The sequence below is a fragment of the Chelonoidis abingdonii genome, chromosome 16 (assembly GCF_003597395.2).
Source record: "Chelonoidis abingdonii isolate Lonesome George chromosome 16, CheloAbing_2.0, whole genome shotgun sequence".
Lineage (NCBI taxonomy): Eukaryota > Metazoa > Chordata > Testudines > Testudinidae > Chelonoidis > Chelonoidis abingdonii.
The window spans coordinates 14,108,817-14,135,180 of NC_133784.1; the positions used below are offsets into that span (position 1 = coordinate 14,108,817).

General features: G+C 49.3%; 1 protein-coding gene across 22 annotated transcripts in view; it reads left to right on the forward strand.

The window, feature by feature from the left end:
* CAMK2G (calcium/calmodulin dependent protein kinase II gamma) overlaps positions 1-26,364 on the forward strand; it is a 165,119-nt gene that overhangs the window by 78,718 nt on the left and 60,037 nt on the right. For all 22 annotated transcript variants that reach the window (XM_075072899.1, XM_032778266.2, XM_075072891.1 and 19 more), the window contains exons 4-10: positions 11,744-11,798; positions 12,846-12,911; positions 15,947-16,019; positions 19,359-19,461; positions 20,537-20,620; positions 21,542-21,636; positions 24,544-24,666. In XM_075072899.1, the coding sequence (XP_074929000.1) occupies positions 11,744-11,798; positions 12,846-12,911; positions 15,947-16,019; positions 19,359-19,461; positions 20,537-20,620; positions 21,542-21,636; positions 24,544-24,666 (599 nt within the window). The remainder of the gene's footprint in view (positions 1-11,743; positions 11,799-12,845; positions 12,912-15,946; positions 16,020-19,358; positions 19,462-20,536; positions 20,621-21,541; positions 21,637-24,543; positions 24,667-26,364) is intronic.

Below are 26,364 nucleotides of genomic sequence, written 5' to 3' on the forward strand. Positions count from 1 at the left end.
AAAATTGCAAGGTACAGTGTTTAGCTGGTACATGGATAATTGGGAACTGTTGCTAATTCTCATGAAAAGGAATGAATGCAGTTTAACCAGAACTTTTGCTACTGTCCCAGCTAATGTAGACTCATTTGGCTGGTTCCCTGGGGTTGAGCAGGGGGTAGGTGGGAGATGTTGGGCTCTAGTCTGTCAAGACAGAAGTTGCGAAATAAAGACTAAAAGAGGAAATAAAAGCTAACTAAAACTGAAATGTCACAAATATAACTTCTATTCAGTGAAGTACATTTCCCTTTCACAGACACATTTAAAAGTAACAAGAGAACAGATACTTAACAGGGAGGAAATTGTGGTTCAGCGAAGTGTCCTAGAAAACAGGATTCTATTCTCTGTAGAATATTCTCTTGCCAGAATCCCTTCATGGCAGGGATAGTATTAACTTGCCCTCACTTTCCAGGGCTGGAGTTGTTACGCATTTCTCTGGCCATAAGAATTACAAGAAGTACATGGTGAAATCTTCCTTGTAGTTTTTCATACTAGCCTAGCCCATCTCCTTTTGCTCTTTCAGTGGAGATCCTTGGACTGCATCTGCAGAGGCTTGGTTCTGTCTGAGGGGAACTGGGTTGAGATGAGAATGCATTGCTGTTCTCTGGGGCTTTAAAAATTCAGTCAATGTGAAATGTTTGGGGCTTGGGAGTGTGCAACCAGCTGTCACGTATACAGCATGCATCCTGTAACCTCTCTGTCAGAGCCAGGAGGGGCGGAGGGGAGATGCCATCATCCTAGGGGACTGCTTAGCAGCAGCAGGAGCTAACCGTCCTGCTCCTGTTAGTTACCGCTCTAATGAAGCCTGTCATTAGCTGCTGGAACAGATAACTTCCAGAGGATTATTTGTATTACACACTTTAATGCTTTTTAATAGCAAATTTTTAATTAAAAGGAAAGTCTTTTGGGAAGCAGCCTGAGCAGCTGCAGCTGAATTCTGCGTGTTTAATATAATTAGAGAAACAGCTGGAGTGGGAGCTAAGCTGTCTCAGCACCCCCAGGTTCACCATGGACAGGTGTGTTGCATGTTGGGAGCTGTGCTGGGAGTGTCAATACACGAACAGTTGTTGAGGTGGTGGGATAGTTTTTCCCTCAGGCTGTTAGGATGGTGAGCAGGTGGGGAGATGAGGCGTGGGTGGTAGCCATCTGTGTCAGTTCACTTGTTAGTTGAGTAGTTGCAGATGATAGTGCTCAGTTTGCCTTCTGTCAAGCCATGTGTATTTGTATTTGTAGCTTCAGCATCCTCTGGCTAATGTGAGAGCGTTACTTTGGGTGAGGGAGTGGGGCAGGTTTTCACAACTCATTTTATTTCACCTCTTCTCCCGGTTTGCTGGCTGCTTGCCTGCAGTGTCTTTCTTTTGCCACCAAGCTCAGTAAAGTTAACCACTCCAGGACATCTCCCCCGCTAGTCACGGGGGAGGGAGAAATCCAAAACATTGCTTACTCCTTGAGGGAGGCAAACGCTGCCTAATGCTTGGCTGGAATCTGCCCAGAGGTGAGGCTGCTGCCAATTCGAATGAGCAGCTGATATTTATACAGCACTTTTCATTCCAAAAGATTCCAGAGCACTTTTGAGATCGTACTGCTACGAGTGCTTGAACGAGTTGCTGTGCTGCAATTACCATGACATGGGACAGGTATCTCCATTGCAGTATCTTGGCTCTGCTGTGGGTACTGCGGCAAAGGCATCTATAGTTCAGCAGCCTGAATGGTTGTAATCACTACCCAGTCTTGGTTAACGCAGTTAGGGATGACTCACGGTGCCTTGAAACCATTGAATGCACTTAAAAGCCAGGAAATAGAGAGCTACAGTGTAGCCCTGCCTTGTCCTACAACCTTAACCCTACCCCCTGGAGCTTGCAACAGTCCCTGGGGGATAGCCTGTGAAGTCCTATAATAAGCAGACATGAGGAACTGCTAGGGATGTGTTTCATTTCAGGTAGTGTGTGGTGTCCTACGGAATTGTGTTCTCTCTCATCTGCATGTGTTCCGGTCGCCCTTCACTGTGTTAGGGTTGGCTATGGCCCGGATTGGTTGCAGCAAGCTGGCAGAGCTCATGCTGTGCTCTGAGAAGTGCATCAGGACCCTTCATTGCAGCGCTGAGTCATGTGGGTTGTGTTAACAGGAGCTCACTGGCATATTGCTCTGGGGCTTTGTAGCTGTTGGGTCATGTGCATGACGGTGAACTATAAGGCAGGGGAAGGTGCAGGTTCCAGAGGGAATTCTTAGGTACAAGGTCACATCTGGCAGTGTCTTGTGCAGGGTGAGTGAAGTGATTGAGTGTGGGCCAGGCAGAGCCAGCTGGTGCCTGCTCAGCCCACCCTAAACCCAGCTGGTGCCTTAGTGAGGATACAGTCTGGCAGATACACCTACTGTACCTGCGCACTGCATCCCAGCAGTGAGATGGTTTGTGTTTTAAAGGGCTGCATAGCTAGAACTGTCACCTCCAGTTTCACACAAACTACAGGCTGGGGAGGTGTGAAATGATTAGGCGTGAGAATCCTTGATTTGTGCTGATCGGATGAATTATTGTAGAAAGGAGAAATTTGGTTTTGTTTTTTGTGTGATTGATGTAAATTGTGGTCTTGATTGAGCAGTGTCCTGACCCTGTCAGAGGGTATCTCTACATTACCCACTGGATCGGCAGGCAGCCATTGATCCAGCAGGGGTCGATTTATCGTGATAAATCGAATCCCAAGCGCTCTCCCATCAACTCCTGTACTCCACCGTCGCAAGAGGCGGAGTCGACGGGGGAGTGGCAGCAGTCAACTCACCACGGTGAAGTTGATCTAAGTATGTCGATTTCAGCACAGCTGAAGTTGCATTATTTAGATTGACACCGCCTCTGCCCCCCAGTGTAGACTGTGCCTTAGTCAGTGTCGACCTTACACCAGTCCTTAAATTAGGGCTTCCAACAGTAGGTGTGTGTCCGTATGCTCGGCCACCCCTCTGATCGTGCAGACGTTTGAGATGGAAGCTACTTGCTTTTTTTTTTTTTTTTTTTTTTTTTTTTTTTTTTAACTGTGCTTGCTCCCAGTGTTCAGAAAGGGTGAAAGAGCTTGTGGCATGATCACATTACCCTAATAAGTTGCATACTGGTCATTCATCTACTCTCTCCCAGATCAATCTTTCCCTGAATAACTTTTTATAAAATATGCTCCCTGAACCAGATGCTATCTGAGCTCATTTCTGAGCAGTGATATTAGTTTGGGGGAACAAAGCTATCAGTTTGAGCTCCAGGAATGTGTTAAAAATGGGAGAAACATCAGTTGCCTGGCCCTTTTTTAGGGAGGTTGTATTGCAGAAACCGTTTGCTGAACTAACCAAATTGCCATGAGGCAGAGCAACTGAAGACAGAGTAAGCAATGTAGATTTTAGAGCACGTTGAAAAAACAGTAAGCTAGTCCCAGGCCTTAACTATAGCAGTGCCTGGCAGAGTTTTAACAGAATAGCACAAGGTTATAACTATAGACAGGACCAGAAGTTGAAGACAGGTGTAATAAGTCTCTGTCCCCAAATCTGGACCTTAAGCGTCCAAAATCTGGGGGCTTAAGCATGAAACTCCCCAATGCTTATACCAGCTTGGATCTGATCTCACTGCACCAATCAGGATTCAGGGCCTCCTGATCGCCCCAGGGTCGCCCAATACCTATTGGGGGACCCCCCCAAGCCAGCACCCTGGGCCCCTACCACAGGGAAACAAGTCTCCCCTTGTCTCCTCTATTTATCACCCAGCTTTTCCTCTCCCTGGGGTAGCCTGGCGATACTGTACTAAGTCCTTGAATACAAACCAGAGAGGGAGTTACCTCCCCCTGAGGCATGCATTCAAACCTAGTCAAGCTAAACAAGAGATTTTCCCCTCCCTTCGGACGTAGCTTTAACTAGAGAAACCAAAAACCTCAACCAGGTTTAAAAGAAACTTTATATAAATAAAGGAAAAGTACATAGTAAATCAGCTCTGCATTAAGAGATCATACAGGGTAATTGCTTATAAGAAAATAGAAAATAAACAGTCTGATTCAAAAGGTAGCAACATTTAAACCCACCACGATGTACCCACATGTAAATAGAATCTACAATATCAACCCTATTGCTTTTCCTTTGTAGCTTACAACTTGGTACACAGGTAGAAAGAAACTTGGAGGTGAAAGAAAAACTGTTTCTTCTCATAGCCGAGAGAAACCAAAGAGAAAACAAAACCAAACCCACTCTCACATTTTAAAATCCGGTTTCCTGATTGGTCCTTTGGTCAAGTGTCTGGTTCCCTTTGTTAACCCCTTTACAGGTAAAAGAAACATTAACCCTTAGCTACCTGTTTATGACAACAGGGTATACAGTTGAAACTACAGAGGTAGTTTCAGGTGGCAGGATGTAATTATCTGAGTATCTAGATGTCCCTTGGAGGCTCTCCTCCACGTAGTGACCTGTCCAGGCCCTGCTTAGGTTGCTGGATCTGACTGATCACAGGTGATATGGCTGCAGACAGCAGCGTAGCCAGGCATTGAAGTTACCCTGCCCATTTGGTTGTGGGTTGTATGTGCATCACTAACCTGTGGTATTTTTAGATTGCTGAGGGTACTGTTGGACTTGTGCAGTCTACAAACTCAGTCCAGTCCAGGGACCTAGTTACAATGCCGGTACAATTGATATTGTAGATAAGACTTCTAACGGTATTCAGTAACCAGTGAGTGAGGTACTTTACCATGTTATGTAGCCAGGTTTAATGCCTCAGTGGCTCATTACTGTTTTCCACCCCACCCCCGTTGTTTCAGTGGTAGGCTTATTCACTTGCTTCACCATCTCTTGTCACTGCTGCTCAGGTGTCTTTGCAGCTGTACCTCTGAACTCCTCGCTGGAGGTGTGTCTAGTCTGGAGCTGGAGGTGTGATTTCCAGCTCGAGTAGACAGGCACGCGCTAGCTCTGAGTGAGCATGTGGGAAATCGAAGTGTAGCCGTGATGGCGCAAGCAGCAGGATGGACCAGCCACCTCGAGTACTATCCCATCTGAAACCCTAGGTATGTACTTGGATGGGTGGCTGCCCTGCCTCACCGCCGACACTGCCATGTCTGCGTTTGTTTTTAGCATGCTGGCTTGATCCAAACTGCACAGGTATGTCTGCCTGAGCTCCAGTGTAAACATACCCTAAGGCCTGGTCTACACTACGCATTTAAACCGATTTTAGCAGTGTTAAACCGATTTAACGCTGTACCCGTCCACACTACAACGCTCTTTATATCGATATAAAAGGCTCTTTAAATTGGTTTCTGTACTCCTCCCGAACGAGAGGAGTAGTGCTAAAATCAGTATTACCATATCGGATTAGGGTTAGTGTGGCCGGAAATCGACGGTATTGGCCTCCGGGCGGTATCCCACAGTGCATCACTGTGACTGCTCTGGACAGCAAATCTGACTCGGGATGCTGCGCAGGTAAACAGGAAAAGCCCAGCGAAATTTAGATTTTCATTTCCTGTTTGCCCAGCGTGGAGCTGATCAGCACTGGGTGCCAATGCAAGTCCCAAATCAAAAAGAGCTCCAGCATGCCGTACGGGAGACACTGTTCTGATCGCTGTATGGGGAAACAAATCTGTTCTATCAGAGCTCCTTAAAGAAGACGAAATACCAAATGCATTTAAAAAAATCTCCAGGCTACACAGTGCTGCGTGACAAGCGTAACGGAAAGCCAAAGAATCAAAATGGACGCTCATGGAGGAGGGAGGGAGGGGTATGAGGACTCCAGCTATCCCACCGTCCACAGCAGTCTCTGAAAAGTCTTCTTGACTGAGCTCCCAGTAGCCTAGCTTCAAACACATGTCCGGTTGTTCAGGGAATTAGCTCCTCAATTTACTCTCCCCCGCCCCCCACTAACTGGTGAATAGGAAAAAGAAGAAATCTGTTCTTGACCTTCTTAGTGTCACCCTATGCCTACTGAATGCTGCTAGGTAGAGACAGCGATGCTCGCAGCAGGTGCATGCGCAGTAATTCGCTCCTACATCCCCTCCCTGGTGGACACGATGGTGCAGTAGGACTGGTAACCGGTCCTTACACCCGTGAAGTGTCCTGCATAAACAGATAGCTAAGCCGTTATGTTTCTTTTTACCTGTAAAGGGTTACAAAGGGAACGCATAACACCTGACCCAGAGCCATCCATGAAACGGAGTTTCAATGCTCAGGGAGCGTAATTTCTTGGGCTGTGTCGTCTTTTGTCTGTCTCTGTCGCTCTGTGTCTCTCTCGCCCGGCTCTGAGAGGATCTCTGTACCTTCAGGCTTCTATCTTCTGTTTCCCATGGTAGTAAGTATAAAGACAATATAGGTTTTTAAATATGTTTTTGTATTACATGTGTGTAATTGCTGGAATGTTTAAATTGTAATTCCTTTATCGATACAGGCCTGTTTATTCATCTTTTTCTTTTAAGCATGACCTGTATATTGTCATTCTTGATACAGAGACCATTACGGCCAATCGAGTTATAGGTTTGTCTAATCTCTGCATCTAAAGTTTTTTTTATATAAAGTTCTTTTTAAAACTTGTTGGATTTTTTTAGTTGAGGCTCAAGGGGAAGAGAACTCGTGTGTAGCGGTATTATACTGTCTCTCTCACGGGAAGACTTAGGAGGGGGAAAAAGAAAGGAGGGGGGAGGTGTGAAATGTGTCCCTGCTCTGTTTGTAATTCAATGCAGGTTTAAGGTACAGTAATCTTTCCAGGGTAACACGAGGAGGGGACGGCAGGAGAAAGCAGGAGAAGGACGTTGCGGCTTATTTCTTGTTGAGACTAGGGCATCTGAGTCTTGGGTCCCCCAGGGAAGGTTTTGGGTGAGGACAGATGGGCAGCACTGAAATTTTGTCTGGTGGCAGGATATCCGAATCTAAGCTGCGTAAATAAGCTTGGAGGTTTCATGGCTAGCACCATCTTATTTCTGAACTAAGGTTCAGATCTGAGTAGGAAAGCTATGACAGCTCCTATCGCTTGAGTGATGTGATCATCGCTGGTCCTCGAGGTCGAGTGCAGCTGCGGGCGGGGTACACTAGGGATAAAATAGGAATGATTCTTCGGTCATTCGAGTAGATGGTACCAGAAGGCTGGTAACCGTCTTCATCATAGCAAATGGGGGCTGAGCATCATCAGCCCCCTCCCTTTCATGTGTAAAGAAAAAGATTCCGTACTGCCTGGACTATCATAAGCAGTAGGATGCTGGGCTCTCTCCCCACACCGCTTTAATGTGCCTGCCTGTGACTATCATAGCACCGGATTGAGGCTGCTCCTCCTCATTTTATGTCACTAAAAACTCAGTGTTTCTTATCCTTGATCTTTATACTTCATGACACAACGGGGGGGACACTGACGGTAGCCCAGGAAGGTTGGAGAGAGGAAGCAACGGGTGGGTTGTTGGAGCGGGCAATGTGAAATGATGTGCTCATCATTTCTGCGGAGACCTGACACAGAGCAGCTGTGCTCTCCGATACACTGGTTCTTGGCTACACTTGCCACCATGTTCTAGCAGACTGACTCTATTTTTACGAATACATAATAGCAGGATGACTCGGGGAGTTCTAGTTTTGCTTTTGCGCCCGGCCGATCCTCAGCAAGGGCACCGCATGAAGCAGAAGAGTACAGAGGACACGATAACATCATCTCATTGCCATTTTGCTGGCAGCAGATGTACAGAACGACTGATACTGTCTCTGCTATCACGCAAAACGCAAATGAATGCTGCTGTGTAGCGCTGAAGTATTGCCTCTGTCCGCGGCATCCAGTACGCATACGGTGACTGTGTTTAAAAAAAAAAAAAACAAAAAAAAAAAAAAAGCTGAACAGGCTCCATGGTTGCTGTGCTATGGCATCTGCCAGGGCAATCCCAGGGAAAAAGGTGCGAAATGATTGTCTGCCGTTGCTTCCGGAGGAAGGAATGGACTGACGACATTTACCAGAACATGGACACTGATTTTTGCCCCATCAGCCACTGGGCTCTCAACCCAGAATTCTAAGGGGCAGGGAGACTGCAGGAATATGATAGCTACGAATAGCTACCCACAGTGCACGCTCTGGAAATCGATCACTGCGATCGGAACGCACACCGCCGAATTAATGTGCTTAGTGTGGCCGCGTGCACTCGACTTTATACAATCTGTTTTATAAAACCAGTTTATGTAAAATCAGAATAATCCCGTAGTGTAGATGTACCCTAAGATTCAATCATGGGATGGCCTGTGAGCACGCAGCCTTGGCAGGGTGGTGTTTCTCTGCAGCTGCAAGATGCAGGCAATCATATGCTTCCCCTGTCTGCCTCCCCTCCCTTGTTTTGAAAAGAGCCTTTGGCTAAAACAGCCCTGTTGGGAAGGGAACTTGGTTTGAATTATCTCTTTGTGGCTACTGTATCTGCCAATAAAAGTAATTGTCCCTCTCTGTTAGCGTGATATGAGGAGCAAGAGTGGACTCCTCAGGGAAGTGCTAGGCATTCACATGACTAGTCTACAGGACTCCAGTATTTCCTGGGTACCCTGGTTCCTTGTTGATGCAACTCAAAGCTCCGTTTGCAGAGCATGCACTTCTTGCTACGTTCAATATAGGAGGCTAGGAGCTGCAGGTTTGCGGTAGTCTCAAAGGGAACGATGGAAGCTTCATTGCTTGAATAATTAAAGCACCATTGAATGCTGTGTAGGGAACAATCCTGCATTGCAGGGGGATGGCCTGGATGCACTAAACCATCTTTTCCATCTCTCTTGTCTATGATATCATGTTTGGAATATTTTCTTGGCTCCACCTGCCCCCAGCAGCTATGCATGCATTTCTCCCTCCATCTGCTCTGCAGTGCTGTCACACCTCATGTCAGGAGTTAGGGAAAGGTCCTAGGGTTTCTGCACAGTTATCCCAAGATGGTATGTCAGGCCTCCCCAGTGTATGGGGGAGGAGAGCACTAGGCAAGGGTGGTGGGGCTAGCAGCCTTCACAGGACACGTGGACCTTGTTAGGAACAAGAAAAACCTCCACTCCCCCTGCAACTTCTGTGCATCTACCCCTTGCCCAGGGAAGTCTGAAGCTGAGAAACTACTCTGCTTTGATCCCTCTTGGACATGTTTGGAGCTCTTTAGAGCCAGGACCCCATCTGCTGATATGCAACATCTGCTCTCTAGCAGGCCATCGATGTGGAGGAGAGGGCTATAGCTGGCTGGAAAGAGGGGGAGTTGGTCATCTGGAGATTGCAAGATGCATGAAAAGTCATGATGAACTAAGCAGAGGGGATTCAGAGACCCTTTTTTAACCAACTAAGTAACCAGCACCCCCCATGCTCTACTTGGAGGGCCAGGGAGACTTTTGCCTATTACGTACTGAGTGGTGGTGGGAAGGGGTGATAATGTCATTAAGTTGATAGGCTCTGGTAATTGGAGTTGCTTTGAGAATAAATCATTTAATCTCTACGTCAAAGCAGTAATCAGGAAGGATGGAGGTTAATGGTAATATCAAAACAGGAGCCTGGCTCTGATGGCAAGACTGCAAAGTACGAGTCAGTTTGGTGGGCAGTGCCCAGAACAGAGTGAGACAGGCTGTGTCTGGCTGGCTGGTTCTCTTCATTTGGATTAGCTCACTGCATTAGCTAACTCCAGCTAAAGCAGCAGCAAAGGCTCTGCTTTTAACTCTGGTTAGCAGCTCTTGTTCACTGACTGGTCTTCTGCAGGTGTTCACTTGAACTGCAAATCTTAGCTAAAAGCAGATATTTTTTTTTTGTCTTCACTGCTGTCCTAACTGGAGTTAGCTAACCTGAGTTAAGAACACACCTTCCCCCGCCCCCCCCCCCCCGACAATGGACCTTGAAGGAGTGCTTCTGCTGTTGCGTTGTTGGGGAGAAGTAGCCTCAATACCCACCAGTGGCACTTGTGGACCGGGGGGGCGGTACTGGGCTGGGATTGAAGGAGTGGAGAGTTTCAGTATATTCCCCACTCCTCCTCATGGTCTTCCTCCTGCCCCCAGCTTTTCCTTTCCTCCTCTTTCCGGATCCTTCCCTCTTCTGTCTCCCGACCCTTGCTGCTTATGTTACTGCCATTGTCAGTCATCCCTGGTCAGCCTGCCTGCGTCCAGTCTCTTCTTTCCAGCCCTTCATTGGCCCTGAGGCTCCAGCTGCCACCCTCTCTGAGCGCACCTCCTCAGCAAGCTGCTTAGGAAAGAGGTTCTCCTCTCCTAAGTCATCTTCTAATGACCAGGCTAATTTCCACCTGAGATCCCTAGGGGCTGTAGCAGGGGAATGGCTCTTCTTTGTGTAGCTAACGACCTGAATTGGTGGGAAGGCTCATTCTTCTTTTCCTCTGTTCAGCCTTTAATGCTGGGGACCACTCCATCTTCCTAGCTGTGCAGGCTCTCTGGTTCCCTCCTGTCATGACTCTACTCTTACTTATCACGCTGCTCTTCGGCCGTCTTCGAAGGTGGCTCTTCCACAGCCCATGCTGCCTGGTGCTTGCAAAGCTCCATTCTCGGCCCTCCCTTCTATCCTTCTGTCTGCCTTTGTCACCTGTCATCTTTGCCTTCCCTTTAACCATAGGCATGGACACTGCACTGCGCATGTCTTTAAGTTGTCCTGTCCGTGTTCTTTCTGTCTTGACCAAGTGATGCTCCGCTTCCTTCATCCAAATCTATCAAAGGCAGAAGTGCTGCCCTTGGCCAGGAAGAGCATTGTGAACCACCAACCTAGCTCCTTTATGTGTGTCTGTGACTCACTTCCCAGATCTCTTCACTACATCCTTAGCATCATCCTTGATCCTGAATTTCCTTCTCCTTCCCGCTCTCCTGGGCCTGAATCCGTTTGTTGCCACTTCTGCAGCACTGCACTTGTGTGCCACTGGCTCCACTCCAGCTCTGCTGGAATTTTCACCCCTCCACCTCTCTCTTTGCTTGGACTACTGCAGTACCCTGTAGGTGACTGCTCCTACCCCAGTGCATGGCGACTGCTGGTGCCTGCCCTCCCCATACATGCAGCATCTCTGAGGCCTCACCTTCGTCTCACAGCGTTATGAACGGAGCTTTCCTTCTCATGCCATAATCCTGGCCGAGCTTTGCTGTTTGTAAGGTCCCACCCTTGACTTGCTCCCATTGATCTCACTGCTTGTGGATTGAGAGCCTTCTCCTCTGCAGCTCTTGCTGTCTGGAGCCAGCTGTCCTGTTCTTGTCGGCTTGCCTTCTCATGTCCAATTGCAGGTGGAAATCTCCCCCCGGAAATTGATCTCACCGGCAGTTATTTTTTTGTTAACTCTTTTTGACTCTGTGAAGCACTCTTGAGGCTAGTTGGTAGGACAGATACTTTTAAAAGCAGATTTGTATTGTGATTAATGCATAGTCCAGGTTTAGCAGACAGTCTGAACAGATTTTTCAGGAAGAGCAACCAGCTGAACTGGATTCCTGAAACATAAGGTTTGAAAACAGAGGCCCCTTATCGTGAGGACCATGGTGTGTCCCCTGAACCTTGTGCTTTATGCTCTCCTCAATAGCACCAGTATCTTGGATCCGGTGCTAAAGGGGGCGCTGGTGAAGGATGCTCATAAATTATTTGGGATAAGGTATGGTGGGAGGGAGAGTTCTAGATTCCAGAATGAAGGTGAAGGGGCTGAAGGGAGCAATGGGTTGCCGGAGGGGTCTGGGGAAATGTGGTTGTGGATTTCTAAATGGGATGGATCAGATATGGAAAATGTTAAGTGTCCCTTGTTTCTTGCTTGTGTTTTTGCAGTGCGGCTCCATGACAGTATTTCAGAAGAAGGTTTCCACTACCTCGTCTTTGATCTGTAAGTGCCTCCCTTTGGCTCTAGTGCTTCGTAGCTGAGACAAAGCTGTGGGCTGCTGATTTAAGAGCAGAATAAAAGATCCTTGAACCTCCATTTTCCCCCCTCCTTTCCCCCACCAGGACCTGTACTCCAGCTCCTGACAACAAGGCTATAATCCACTGACAAAGAACCTCTTCCTAAAATAGGGTTTTGGTCTCCTCTCCAGGGATAATAGTCACTGTGCAACAAAATCACAGGTGGTTTCTTGCTGGGTTAAGGAGCTGAAGATCAATGTGTCCTAGAGCCAAAGACTCATTGGACCTTAAACCGTTGGAAATATTGGCTGGTGTACAGTGCTAGCTTGCATGACTCTGTGTGTAGTGTTGAGCCTTCCCAGCTTCTTCTGTAGCATGAACTCTGCATGTGAGGGAGGTGGACAGGGGTACAAGATGGGGGTGTGGAGAGGGGAATAGATGATGGGGTGCTAGTATGAGAGAGGTCAGAAAGTAGGACAGAGGGGTCCTGTGTAGGAGGATGGATGTAGGAACTGCCTGCCAGCAAATTTAGGGGTGAGAGATGTGTAGTATGGCGGTTTCTGACCTGTGCCTATCTAATTTTAGGGAATGATGAGATTGTTCCAAGGGGGACAGGTTTCCTTTCCATGCCACAGATACAATAGGTGGGGGGGTGGGAGAAGGGGGAGGGAGGGCGGGCATCCGGTGTGTTTATGGCATCTGTACTGGCTACAGTTATGTGGCTCAAGATGCTGGTGCCCACCATGCTTATTTGCTAGGGAAGTGGAACCCAGAGCACTGTGGATGTGAGTGCAAGGATACCCTGCTGTTTGGGTAATGATCCCTTGCTGCTTTCTATGCCCTCTCTGACCTGAGTGGAGACCTGGTGCTCTTGAGATTTCTGGCCCTGGCTCGCCCTCCCTTGGAATAGTCCCAGGCAAAGATTCAGGCAGGCTGGCAGAGGGCAGCCTGGTACCCCAGGAGCGAGTGTGTACCCCTTGTGCCTCCTCGCTGCACATGAGTCTTCTAACCTCCCTTGGCCTGTTTCCTCCAGGGTCACTGGTGGAGAGCTCTTTGAAGATATTGTCGCCAGAGAGTACTACAGTGAAGCTGATGCTAGGTAAGAATCTGTGCTCAGACTCTCCCTGTTATGTGCCGATCACATCAGAGAGTACGGTGTGTCTGCACATGGCCGTGTTGTAAAATAAATGCTCCCCATGTGGGAAATCCCTCCTCCGCATCCCATCACTAATGCAGCCTTTCAGCTGTAGTGGTGACAGACTCAGTGTAGCTGACTCAGTGTGGTGTTTGGCCCTCCCCCCTTGCAGACATTGTTTGTCTCTGGAGAGCCTGCGGCGTCTGTCTGACCTGGCTGCTGAAGGGGGAGCAGCGATGTGTGTTTGGAAGGGTAAAGCACAGGAGAGAGAATTGTTTTCAGTCACATTAGAGAACTGGAAACCTGGACTACTGGCTTCTTATCCCAGCTCTACCAGGAACTTGTGCTCGCCTTAGGCAGTTCTATGCAACTGACGTGTGCCTCAATTTCTCCATGTGTAAAATGGGGGTGCTTCTTGTCTCAATGTGTGTAAAGCATTCACAGCCTCTGCTGACAAGTGCTTAGAAGGACAAGGCACAGTATGGGAAGGGAAGCTTTTGATTTTCAACTTTAAACAGACTTAAGTCCTGTCCCCACTCTGTGTGTTCCCCACCTTCACCCCTGAAGAGTTGGGCTTCCCTAAATGAGTCTGGACTGGGCTTGCTCCTGATGTCTCTGGCCATCCCTTAATTGTTGGTTGACAGTATCCCATTTCTCATCAGTCCAGGTGTGGGCTCTGGATACCTAGTCTGCCTCCAGAGATGGGGGCATTTGAAATGGGATCTCCAGCTCTGGTCTGGGGGAAGTTGGAAGGGGTTGAGCAGAGGCCCATGGTGAAGTTTCATGGAATCCCACCCTGCCCCTGCAAGCTATTCCTGCCTGCCTTTGGCTGGAGGGGGAGCTGAGGAGAGCCTGGGAGGAGAGAGATGGGAATAGCAGGTGTGCAGCTGCGAAGGAGCGAGCTTGTTGGGGTGCCTAGGTTGGAGTGATGGGGTCCGGCACTTCGGGTGTGAAATGCACTCCTGGAGCAGCTCTGTGGCATACGTAAAAGAACAGAGCGTGGCCCTTGCAGCCATTTCCAGGGCAATGTTTGGGTGCTCATTTGCCCCTACTGTGACTCAGTTAGAGCCTCCCCCTGCTGCCTAGTTCTGGAAGTGCAGCATTACACATCACTCTCCCTTGCAGGATGTGCTGTGACAGGCCACTGTGTGCTGAAGGTGAAGGAAGTCCGGGGGGCAGGTGCTCTCTGAGGGAGCGGGTGATGTTAGGAGCCAAGAGCCCTTGGGATGTGTTTAACAGGTCTGGGGGCTGTTGCAGGCGTGTTTGTCTCAGACTAAGTGGTGTTCCCTGGCTCGTTCCATTCAGTCCAGCTGGGGCGGGAGGTGATTGGGTTGTTCCTGCCTGCACACAACCACCCTGTGCCCTGGAGGGGGCTTGGAATGAGGAGCAGTAGTGAGGAACACCACTAGTGGCAGAGGAGGGGGACCCTGGTTAGGTTAAGGGAAGAGGAGAGACTGGGGGGCTGCTTCTTGACTGTGCCTATACAGTGCCCTCTTGTCCTCTCTGAGGGTGCTCGATTCCTTCAACTCAAGCTGGGCTGATCGAACTGTGCCCACGGAGCCCAGCATTTGCTGAGCAAGTACAAAGCTCTCCCTTTCTATTTGCACACCAAGCTGATCTGAATTCCAGAGCAGGCTGGGAGAGCGAGGTCCGTGCCAATCCGCCTCGCTTGGCTCGCCTGGAACACCTCGCACTTTTGCCATTTTTGGCCAGAAAGTCTCTCGCTCAGGCTTGGCTCTGTTCTAATTATACATTTTTTTTTGTTTGTTTTGGGAGCGGGGAGATATTCGCAGAATCTGACCCGGTGGCTTGTGCTGCCAATTTCAGTGGGAGGGGCTAGTGGGGTAACGATATACAGTGCAGCAACTTCACCCGTTTCCAATCTGTAAGATCCATAAAGAAACCCCGGGCCCCTGAGACTTGGAAAAACATCTGCTTATTCCCAATAAGGCGGCCACTCTGGCTTCTCCAGAGTAAACTGTCAAGGAAGGCTGACCACCCCCACTTCCCACAGACAGGTTCTGACTGCCTGGCCTCAGGATTTGTTTAAATCTGTGCTCCTTTCCACATCAAAGAGGCTTCCTCTCTCAGTCTGACACCTACATAAATGCTGCTGCATCTGCTCCAGCCCAAGAGCTCGGGAACCGCTATCCAGCAATCTCAGCTCTGTGTGTGTGTGTGTGTGTGTGTGTGTGTCTGGTGCACGCACTGTGGGTGTAACATTGTCCCTGACAAGCCAAGTGTATATACCATCTTGCTCCTCTCCCTGTGGCATCAGTGCCGAGAATGGCACTGGTTTTCTACAGGCTGGGGGAGTGCGGCACAGTGCACTCAGCAGAGAGCAAGTCTGTTTTTCAGCTTCTAACTCCCTAAGTGGGATCTGTACTTAAAAGGCGCCCGGCTAGTGGGTGCGTGTGTGGGGGAGGGGGGGGAGAGCACACATTGTGTATATAAAGTGTTTGAAATGCTGTTCTGAAAGCTGTATTAATTGGCAGGTGCCCAGATTCTTCGTCCTGAGCTTGATGAAGTAGGCTGCTGTTTCGTGAAAGCTTGGGCCGGGCCTAGCTGCGTGTTTCTGTGGCTTGGCCTTGTTAGCCCAACCCTGAGCTACTGCTTACACACCCACGGACACATGTCCTCAGCTGATAAAACAAACACAGTGCCTAACGGGGGGAGAGGGGAAGGAGGTGGGAAGGGAAAGGGTTCAGTGGGGTAGTAGGAGAGGGCAGTGAGGTCCTGCTATCTAAGCCCACTGTTGAGCTGTCTTTGAAACCCTGTTGCTAAGCAACAAAATTCTAGCTGTGGTAGTTTGGCAGCAGCAGCAGCTGGTGGGCATGATGGGGTTGGAGGAGCTGTTTGGGGGCAGATAACTGCTGGGCCTGGCCCAGAGTCCCCGAACTCCCCCTGCAATGGCTGGGAAAGGTGAGGAAGTGGAGGTTAGAGGCTGAGAGTGTGTGTAATCCTGTGTCTCTCCTTTTCTCCCTCTGCTCGTCTTGAAGCCACTGTATTCACCAGATACTGGAGAGCGTGAATCACATTCACCAGCATGATATCGTGCACAGGGATTTGAAGGTAATGCTGCCTCTACTACTCAGAAGGGGGACAGCAGTCGGTGTCATTGGCAGGAGCCTCGGTGGCTGATCTCTGCCTCTTTTGTTGCAGACTAATCGGAATTCATGCTTGTGCTCGATATGGAGGTTCCTGAAGCCACCAGTGTTCTCCTTGGGGTTTCCCCAGAGGGTGGGTGAGCTCCCATAGAGCCATAGCTCAGCAGCAGCCTCTCTGCAAGGCAGCTCCAGGGGTGGGGAGGAGCCAAGATCAGTCTTTGGGGAGGGCGCAGCATTCAGAGGCTTTCATAATGGAATTCATTAGAGTGAAGGACGCTTTCTGGTCTGCCACTAGAGAGCCTGATGAGGGCCTGGGGTTTAGTCTGCCAGGATGAGTCTGTTTGCATAGCGCATGGGTATATTGATTCCACACTTGGATTGCCAAAGACATGCGATTGAGCTGGGCCGGGCTCATGCAACATGATCCTATGTGCCAGTCTTTCTTGTAGCTGATCAGTAGAGCCTTATGAGTAAGGCTGCGTGTTGGTCACAGATTCCGTGACTTTCCATGACCTCTATGACTTCTGCAGCGGCTGGTGCTGGCTCAGGGGTTGCCTCGAGGGTGGAAAAGGTGACCACTGAGCATGCTAATGCTTAAGGCCAGGGACTCTATGGAAGCCCGGGTGGTTCTTTGTGCTACAGGATAGCAGAGTCATTTTCCATTGTAGGCCTGCACTCCAGTCGGTATGTTGCAGTATGAACACTGTACTTTCCTGCTCGCTTCTCCAAAGGCCTCTGACGGGATGGATGGGAAAGGTCTGACAGGCTCGCCAAAGCCAGGGAGTTCTGGTAGAATTGGCCAGCACCTGGGCTTCTGAGATGGCTAGTGTGTTCCTCTTCACACCCAGCCCAGTTCCTTGCAGCTGCTCCTCAATCTTTGTCATTCTCCTTATTAAAAATAAATTAGTCCATGCTCTTTGCTTAACACATGGCCCCTAGGGGCTCAGCCCTCATCAGCTGCCCACCATAACAGACCACAGGTAGTCTAGAGCTGCAGAGCTCAGGCGTGTTTCTATTTGATATTCTGCTTTTTGCCCTCCTCTGTTGCAAACCAGTCCTAAGGATCAACCCTGCAATAGCAAATCAGCACATCCGGCCCATGGCTTGTGAACATCCCTGCAACTACAGAGTGTTCCAGATAGGGTGACCAGACGTCCCATTTTTAAAAGGACAGTCCCGTTTTTTGGGACTTTTTCTTATATAGGCGCCTATTACTCCCCACTCCCTGTCTCGTTTTTTCACAGTTGCTCTCTGATCACGTTAGTTACAGAAGACTACACTTGTGCATGTGGAGGGGGGGAAATTTGGGAATAGGTTTCAGATTCTACAGGGCTGTAGTGAAGATCTGGGAGAAGATAAGTGAAGTTGATCATGGCCCCTTTTAAAGTAGAACCCTGGGTGTTGCATTGGCATGAATTAACTAATGAGAGGAGAAGCAGGATGGTTTCAGGAGGTGCTATCACAGCAGGTATGTCTTTCCTAGGGAAAATGGTCATGCTTAGGTCTGGCTCAGCTCACTCACATGAGCTAAGCCCCACCTAAACTCAACCTGTTTCTAGGGTTAGGGAATGGTAACAGCTTGAGCTTGACTTCAGCCAGCAGGATTCTAGCCTACAGAACATGCAGGTGGATAGGCATGCACACACAGCTGGAGTCCCACTGAAGGGGTTTCTCTCTATGTGGATTACTGCAGGGAATTGGTGGAATTGCTGAGCCCAGCCTAAGCGCCACCACCGTCCCTAGTTGAGACATAAGCAGTGTGAGTTGTGGGTGGGAGGGAGAGCCTCGATTTCCCACTAGGCTTGTCTCTGTGATAGCTGCAGTGGCACTGTCCTCGCCAGCCCAGGGAAATGTGCTAGCACCAGTGTGAAGTGGGGTCTGACTCTCAGGCAGGGGTGAGGGGACATGTATTTCTAACTCCCCACCAGCTCCTTGCAGCACAGGCAGAGTGGAGGGCTAAGCATATCCGACCTCCCTCTCTGCTGCCTCATCCCACCCTCAGATCCCCCCCATGCACCTGAACCACCACCTGCACAGTGCAGGCAGGGATAGGCTTTGTGTGCATGCCTCACCTGCCCCATCCCTGCTGTGCAGGTGACTGAGCCACGCCCACTCCCTGTGGCAGGACTGCAGTTATAAGTCACCATGGGAGACAGATGCCCTGCTGTGGAAATGACCTCCAAGGAATGTGATAATCCAGTTCCTGGATTTCCAGCCTTCTGTCCTGATGGCGGTCACCTTCCCCCCCTTCCTCCATTGGTGCCTGCTGAAGACTCCAGTCTGTGTAGTTTTATATCCTGACCAACATGGGCAAGGTTCTGGGTTCCTCCCACTCCTTCCCTTTCCAGCACATCCCTGTTCCTATCTGTAAGTGCAGTGCAAACTCCATTTCCTGCTGAGCTGCTGCAGCCAGTGTCTTCAGGGCATGTGTGTTAGAAGCAGGGTCCCCTTTGCAAGCTGCCCTGGCAGGCAAGGCCTCAGCCTGGAGGAATGTTTTGCGGCCACTTTAACCCCTTCGCTGCTTTCTCCTGCTGAGGCCTCCAGAGCACAACTGAGTTCCTCGAATGCCTGAGGTTCTATTTGGGTGACATTCTTTTTCCTAATACTTCAGAGGTGGGGATGTGGGGTCCCATCTCTGGTATATGGTGTTTTCAGGAGGTGTAGGGAGAGCAGCAGCATCCCATCTCTGGCACAGGGAAGGTCCTGTCGCTCATCTGTGGAGAGGGTGATGTGGGAGCATTAATAAACTCCTGTAGACAGGGGTTCACCACTCGAACAAACGGAGCTTTCATTAGCAGCATTGCATGAGCTATGCTGAGAGCACTCTCCATAAAGCTACTGCCTGACTAGACTGTGCCTTCCCACATTAGATCTCTTTGGCAGCCCTTATTATCATATTTGCTTGTCCACTGCCTTGGGGACTGTGTGATGTTCTTGAGGAGTCACATCACTGCAGATTGTATCTGCTGCATCATTTTCTCTCTGTATGGATGTGTTGGAATCATGTTCTGGAGGGAGTGAGCTGTCAGCGCCACCTGGTGTCAGCGCTGGGTATGTGGGTTGGGCTGGAAGAGGTGCTTGAATTGCACATGAGAGCAAAGAGAGATGAGATGAGTGTCAGACCAAGGAGGCTCTCCCCTTCCATCGTCAAGGCCATAGGCAATAGCTGGGCCTTAGGCTGAATGGCTGCTTTCACACAGGCCCATGTCTGAATTTAAACGGATCGAAACACTGAGGAAAGGAGATTAATGTGGATTTCTCTTTCTCCCACCCCTCCCTGCTTTCTCTTCTCTCTTTTCCCCAGCCTGAAAATTTGCTACTGGCGAGTAAGTGTAAGAGTGCCGCTGTCAAACTGGCTGACTTTGGACTGGCTATAGAAGTGCAGGGAGAGCAGCAGGCCTGGTTTGGTAAGAAGATCTGAACCTTTCCTTTTCTAGCTACGCCTTCCAGCCTCCTTTGTACGTGCCAGGGCTTAGGAAGTGTCTAGTTTATTTGAGCTTGACCTCTTCCAACTAACTATTAGACAGGCTCAGTGCCACACCTTCCTTGCCCAGCACCCCAGCTTCTGAGGCCTTTGGACTGGGTAAAATGAGAGTAAGAGAGAAAATGTGACCATATATGAGCCTTAAGGATGAACATCCTCTCTTGTTTTCCTTCCCAAATGTACAATAGAGTTAGTCACAGAGGCTGCCCCAGCTGCGAAGTCCAGACCCTGATACAAACTTTTCCCGCTGCTCAGGAGCGTTGGGATCTGCGGATTTTGTTTTCCCTTTTTGCATAAATGGGGACAGCTGCAAAGTCCAGGCCTTGATCTGGACTCCTCAGGTGTGTTTGGGTCTGGGCTTATCTCTCTCTAGGTATAACAGAGTTAGGAACCAGATCTTTTCTGTCTGAACACTGGCATTGAGATTCACAGTGATCAGTGCCTTGGAAATTCCTGAGAGATGGCAACTGCTGTGTGTCTGTTCGCATCCTTTGGTAAGCCATGTGTCAGGGTTTGTTTTCTAACTCCAAACCACACAGATAACCATGGGCACAAGGGCTTGGGCTCTAGAGGGTGACATGATCCTATTCACTGCTCACTCTTTGCTTGTTTATAGCATTTTGAGCCAGTGGACTGTCAACCCATCCCTTTGCCTTCCCTTTCCTGTGTCCTCCACAGAGGTAACTCAGGGAAGTCTAGGCAAGAGGGGAAGCATGGGCTTGTGAAAGTTAAATTTTACAGTTTTCAGATCTTGTGGTAGGAGTCATAGAATATCAAGATTGGAAGGGACCTCAGGAGGTCATCTGGTCCAACCTGCTGCTCAAAGCAGGACCAATCCCCAGACAGATTTTACCCCAGTCCCCTAAATGGCCCCCTCAAGGGCTGAACTCACAACCCTGGGTTTAGCAGGCCAATACTCAAACCACTGAGCTATCCCTCCCCAGCAGATCTTTCTAGCTGGGTACTGTGTATGCCCCATGTTGTTCCTCTCCTGACAGGGTTTGCTGGTACTCCAGGCTACCTCTCCCCTGAGGTGTTAAGAAAAGATCCTTATGGAAAACCAGTGGACATATGGGCATGCGGTAAGATATCATAACAGTGATAACACTTTGCCCTGACATTGCATTGTTTACAAACAGCAGCCGTTCTTTGCAGTCCCGTTAGAAAGGTTCTCATCCCCCTTTCACAGACAGGGAAAAGAAGGCACGGGTTAAGTGACATGCCCAAGGTTGCAGATGGAGCTGATGTCGGAGCATGGATTGCAATTCAATTACTCCTTACTCCTAGTCCTGTGCTCAGACAAGCCATCGGAGCCTTCTGCTGGGGCTAAGTAGTCAGAATCCATCCTTGCCTCACTGAGCCACTGCTCCATTATTTAGCTCTATAATGCTTGCTCCATGGGTGTGCCTTTCTGAAAAGGAAGCATAAGTGTACATATAACTGAAGAGTGAGCAGTTTAAAGCCCTAGGACATGGGGGATGTCGAACTGATGTGTGGCACAGACCTATTCCTGCAGGCCTGGGTGTTAGGCTTTCCTGCCCTGCAAGCGCATGAGGCCAGCATGGAAGAGTCTTGAAAGCGCCTGTAGAACCTTGCTTTCCAGTGTCCTCACTGGGCTTGGTTTCTGGAAGCAGCTGGGAGCTATGGCTCACTAGCCGTGATATATGGGAAGGTAGAAGGGCAGCATGCACCTGTTCTGTCTTAGGAGCTGGGGATCAGAGCTGATCTTGGTGTACCAGGACCAAGTCCAGCAGCTGAGGGGAGATGGAGGCTCCTGGGGCTGCTCCTGCTCCTTTTTCACCATCACGTTCAGACCTCCAAGGTACTAAAGACCCAGTACAGACACTGCTGGAAAAGGAATGTTGAGAGGGCAGGAAGGGGGCTCTCCTCAGCTCTGAAGTGGGTGTACAGATGGAGGATGGGAGTAATCGGAGCCAATTAACCTAACCCTAGCATATATGTGTGTGTCTCTCTCTCTCTTTTCCCCCACCCCCCCTCAACAGGAGTGATTCTGTACATACTGCTAGTGGGTTACCCTCCCTTTTGGGATGAAGATCAGCACAAGCTCTATCAGCAGATCAAAGCTGGAGCCTATGATGTAAGGACACTTCCTCGCTGAGTACCTGCATGGTGTAGAAAGCCTGTGCCATCTAGTCAGTCAAAATCTGGCATCGTTTCACTTGGTGACCGGTGGCAGCCACACAGCTGCTGTGCCAGGTGGTGCTTGGAGTGTCTGCCTAGTGTTCATTGGGCTTTCTTTTTGCTGCATGCTTTAGCATGATACTGTGTGGGGCTACATTGGGGTCCCAGGGGGCAGGGGCATTGTTGTGGGTGCAGGGAGATAATTGGGTCAGGAAAGAAGTACCAAAATCAGCTGCTCTACACTCATGGGCTTAATGCAGTGAAGTGCTGGAGGAGATACAGATACTGACTCTCCAAGGGAAACGCAAGGCTCATGAACTGGAAGGATCTCATCCCACCAATGCCTTATAGAACAATGTGGGGAAACGCTCTCTAGAGACAGCTTGAAATGTGGTCCATGGCCTCCTGCACGTCACAGTGGAATTTGCCTGCAGTTGTGGAAAAACTGTCCTGATCTGCCCAGCAGTGAGTATTCTGCTGGAGGGGGTGGCTCTGAGGTGTGTGACTGGGGAAACTGGGATGGGCATGAGGGATCAGGAGCTGTTGTGAGGGTGAAGGCATCAGCATGGCACTGCTCTTGGGACTGTGGCCAGACAGGTGGTCATAGGGTGCAGCGTGATGTCTGAGTAGTGGCTTGGTGAGGAGGTTAGAGCCAGAGAGGTTAAGCATTAATGACTGTTCTCTGACTGCAGCAGTTTGGACACTTGGAATAAATCTTCCTGAGTGAGGGGAGCCTGTTGGAGTGGGAAATAAACCTGGAGCTATTGATCCAAGAGTGGTTGGCATATGCATTGCAGGGAAGCTGCGGGGTTCACTCTGTGGGCACTCACAGTGCCTATACTTAGCTCAGAGCAGCCAGAGATGGAACGGTGGGGGTAGGCTGTTTCTGCTGGAATCAAGGAACCTCCCCTGCCACCAGGCCTGAGGACGCTGCTGTGTCTTACTGCCAGTTTTGTTTGTAGTCTTCTCTTCTGTGTTCCTGGTTCTTGCACTAAATACTATGTTTAAAATGTGTTGCAGCAGGAATGCAGAGTGGGATTTTCAAAGTGCCGAAGAGGTTAGACACCCAGCTCCTCTGGCAGGTGACTGGGAGTTAGGAGCCCAACCTCCCTAACTCCCATTGACTTTCAACCCCCTTCAGATTTTCAAAAGTGTCTATCTGTCATGAACTAGTTCCTGCAGCCCCCTTCTGTATCGTGTATGGCAGGGAGCAACTTTCACTTTAATAGGAATAAAGACTATATCTCCTGTAGCCCACCCCGCCCAGGGCAGAGTGTGTGTGTGTGTTGGACTACTTCATTTTACCTCTTGACTGAATGGGGAGTGGCCATTATGAATTTCAATCTCCAGAAAACCGGTCGTTTGTGCTTCAGAGGAAGCCCATGGGGTACAATGAGACTCAGTACCTGGGTTTTGTGAAATGTGACCAGGAATCCTTTTTGTTTGGAAATAACCTCCCGATGAAAGCTCAAGGTTTTCTGAAGGTTTTTAAGCACTCCCCTGCCATGTTTGCAGCGCAGGCATTGCAGCACTGTGCCTGAGACCTGGAATGTGAAACTGACACACAGCAAGTGTGACCCTGACTAGTGCATTTTTGTGGTCTGTGTTGAGTGGAGCACAAAGCATAAGCTAACTGTGAATGGGAAAAGTCAAGGAGCTGTTTAAGCTTTTTTCAGCTCTGACACTTGGACGAAATGTTCACAGCACAGGGAAGGACATCTTGTTTTTAAACACAGGTCACTTAAAGCGACCATGACCCTTTAACTGCTCTCTGGGTCGTCTCTGTGTTCAGAGGCTGTATGTTCCGCTCAAGTGGCCGAGCCATGGTCCACTTACGGTATGTCTGGGATTCCAGCTCAGGTGGACATGCACACGCTGGCTCCGCTCAAGCTAACCCTTTTAAATTAGCACTGTAACTGTGGCTACCCAGGTGGCAGCTCGGGCTAAGCACCTGAATGCAGTCCCACCTGACCTTTGAATACATACACAGCCAACTGTCCTGAGCTGCTGCTCACACCGCCATGGCCACGCTGCTATTTTTAGGTGCTAGTGTGAGCAGAGTACCTGATCTGAGGGTTGCACCTTAGGGTGACCGGATGTCCCGATTTTATAGGGACAGTCCCAGTATTTGGGGCTTTGTCTTATGTAGGCTCCTATTACTCCCCACTCCCTCTCCCAGTTTTTCACACTTGCTGTCGGTCACCCTATTACACTTCCCAGCTGCTGTGCAGATGTGCCCATAGTTTCACAGTGCTTTCATCTGTAACACCCTAGAAGACCTGGGGGCACTGTCCTCATCCTTACTGATGTGCTGAACTGCACATGGAGTGTTAGTAGTTCAGGGACTTCAGATCTCTGCCCTTCATCTCCATACTCACATGTTGCCAGCCTCTGACGTGTCTCCCATTCCCCAGGCAACAATTTCTGATATTACAAGCATGATTACAGCTTTTTAGTATGTGGGCACAGGGAGTGGGAGGAGGGGGAGGGGGGGTTAAAGGAGACTGTGCATCTGTTTTCACATGTCTGCACCAAATGCTCAAGAAGGGAAGGAAGCTACAGATCTCTGAATTGACTAACAGATATTAGTAAAAGCCCAAGGCCTGACTGAATCCTGAAAGGTTCCTTGAATTGTTTAGTTGCCCCGTGGACATCCATTGTACAGCCATCAAAATGGTGCATGTATTTGTCAAGTCCCATAGTATTTTCACACTGTGGGTGTCACCCAAAAGGTGACAACTAGTTGTGGTGGTGCCGAAGGGGTTAAAGCCTGCGCAGGGCTTGGTGTGGTGGAATGGATTTCCTCCAGCGGGAAAGGAGGGTTGTGTTCAGCATCTCATCTCTTCTCCTCTCTCCCTCCTAGTTCCCGTCACCTGAGTGGGACACAGTGACTCCAGAAGCAAAGAACTTGATCAATCAGATGCTGACGATAAACCCGGCTAAACGCATCACGGCCGATCAAGCACTCAAACACCCGTGGGTCTGTGTAAGTGTCTCCTTCCTCACCTGTTAGGAGGTCATGCCATTGCGCATGTGCTAGGAGGACAGGCTACAAGAGCCGGAGGGCAGAGCTAGGGGCAGAAATCAGGGGCTGTCTAATCAAGCATGTTTGTATGCTTTGAACTGTGAGCTTGTAGGTGCTGGCATGGGAAAAGCCCACCTATTATATCATTACATAACCACTGCTATAGTGAAGAGATGCAGAACAAATGGCTTTTAATTTCAAGGCTGTTTTATCCAATAACCATTGATTGCCAATGCAGATCATTGTCATGTGCCGTATCTAGGGAGACATCAGTTTGAATAGCCTGGCATCCCAGCCCCAGTTTGTCATAGTGCCTCTTTGTTTTTCACAGGAACATGTGAAGTGCTTTCATAATACCTACAAACATTCCATATTGCCTCTAGCCATAAGTGTAATGCTAGTGGCCATGAAGCAGCTTCGACTAGCTCTCTCCCTTGAGAGCTTTCTCCTTTCCAGACCAGGAGCATGGTTGTTCTCACGTTTTCTGCAGAGCTAGTAAGAGGATCCTGAAGTATAATCCTTATGTGACTAAGAGAGTACACTTGAGACAGGCACGCCTCCGCTTTCCAGTGTGTTCGTTGTGCACACCCACCTTCACAATTGGTTCTCGACAGGTGGCGGTGGTAATTCCCCCATTCCCTAAGAGAGCTCTTGTTAGCGATTCAAATTGATATGTGTTGTTCACACTGTATACATTATAAATTGGCGTCGCTCCAGAGAAGTCACTAGAGCTATGCCCATTCATACCAGCTCAGGCTCTGGCCCTCCCCGATTTTGTGTGTCTGTAATCTAATAACTGTGTGTTTCATTTTGTGAGCCTTGCAGCCCCAGTGCCTGTGACTGGCACTAACTGAGAAGCAATAATTCTGCCCACATGACAGGATTAATGTGAAATATCCCGAGATGGTTTCCCTCTTTGCCCATGTTGGCTTGGCTGGCCATTCTGCAAAGTGTAATGGTTTCATTCCATAAATGACTGCAGTCCCCACCCACTTCCCCCTCTATTAAAGTCGTCACCGAGTGCCCAACATGCTCCGTCTTTGTACCCTACACGGATTCCCTTTCTAGAGACTTGTTGTGCTCACCAGTAGGCAGCGACTGATCTTAGCTGTGCATTTCCAATGGCAATACAGGGCACTCCTGTTCTAGTGCCAGTAACAATTGTGCTTTGTGGTCAATGAAGATGTCTACATGGTCGATAGTATATTTCCTGACCCATTCAAGGCCAAACTAGCAAGACACCTGGAATGACTTCAGGCATCTCTTTGGCTTCAGAGGAGGCGGTGTGAACTTTGACAGCAAGAAGTTCTTTCAAAGGGGATGCCCCAGCCTTCCCACCCACGCAACAGCCAGTGCAGATTGTAGCTAGCTTTGAAAGCAGGGGTGGCTAGGTTTGAGGTCACAGTAGAGGTTCCCTACGTAACTTTGCAGAATCTGAGCACAGTGGATGCTGTTCTCCCGGGTCTTAATGAATTTGTTTGAACCAAGAGAGAGCTGCTCACGGCAGGGCTGTAATGCCTATGGGTCAGCATGATAGTCCTTCGCCCACTGTCCTTGTAAAGCAAATGCAGACTGGTAGTTCTGTGTTAGAGCAAGAGCCAGTCTGGCATCAGCCTCTGGTTTCCGAATGTTCCCTGACTCTCTGGCAGCACTTCTGCG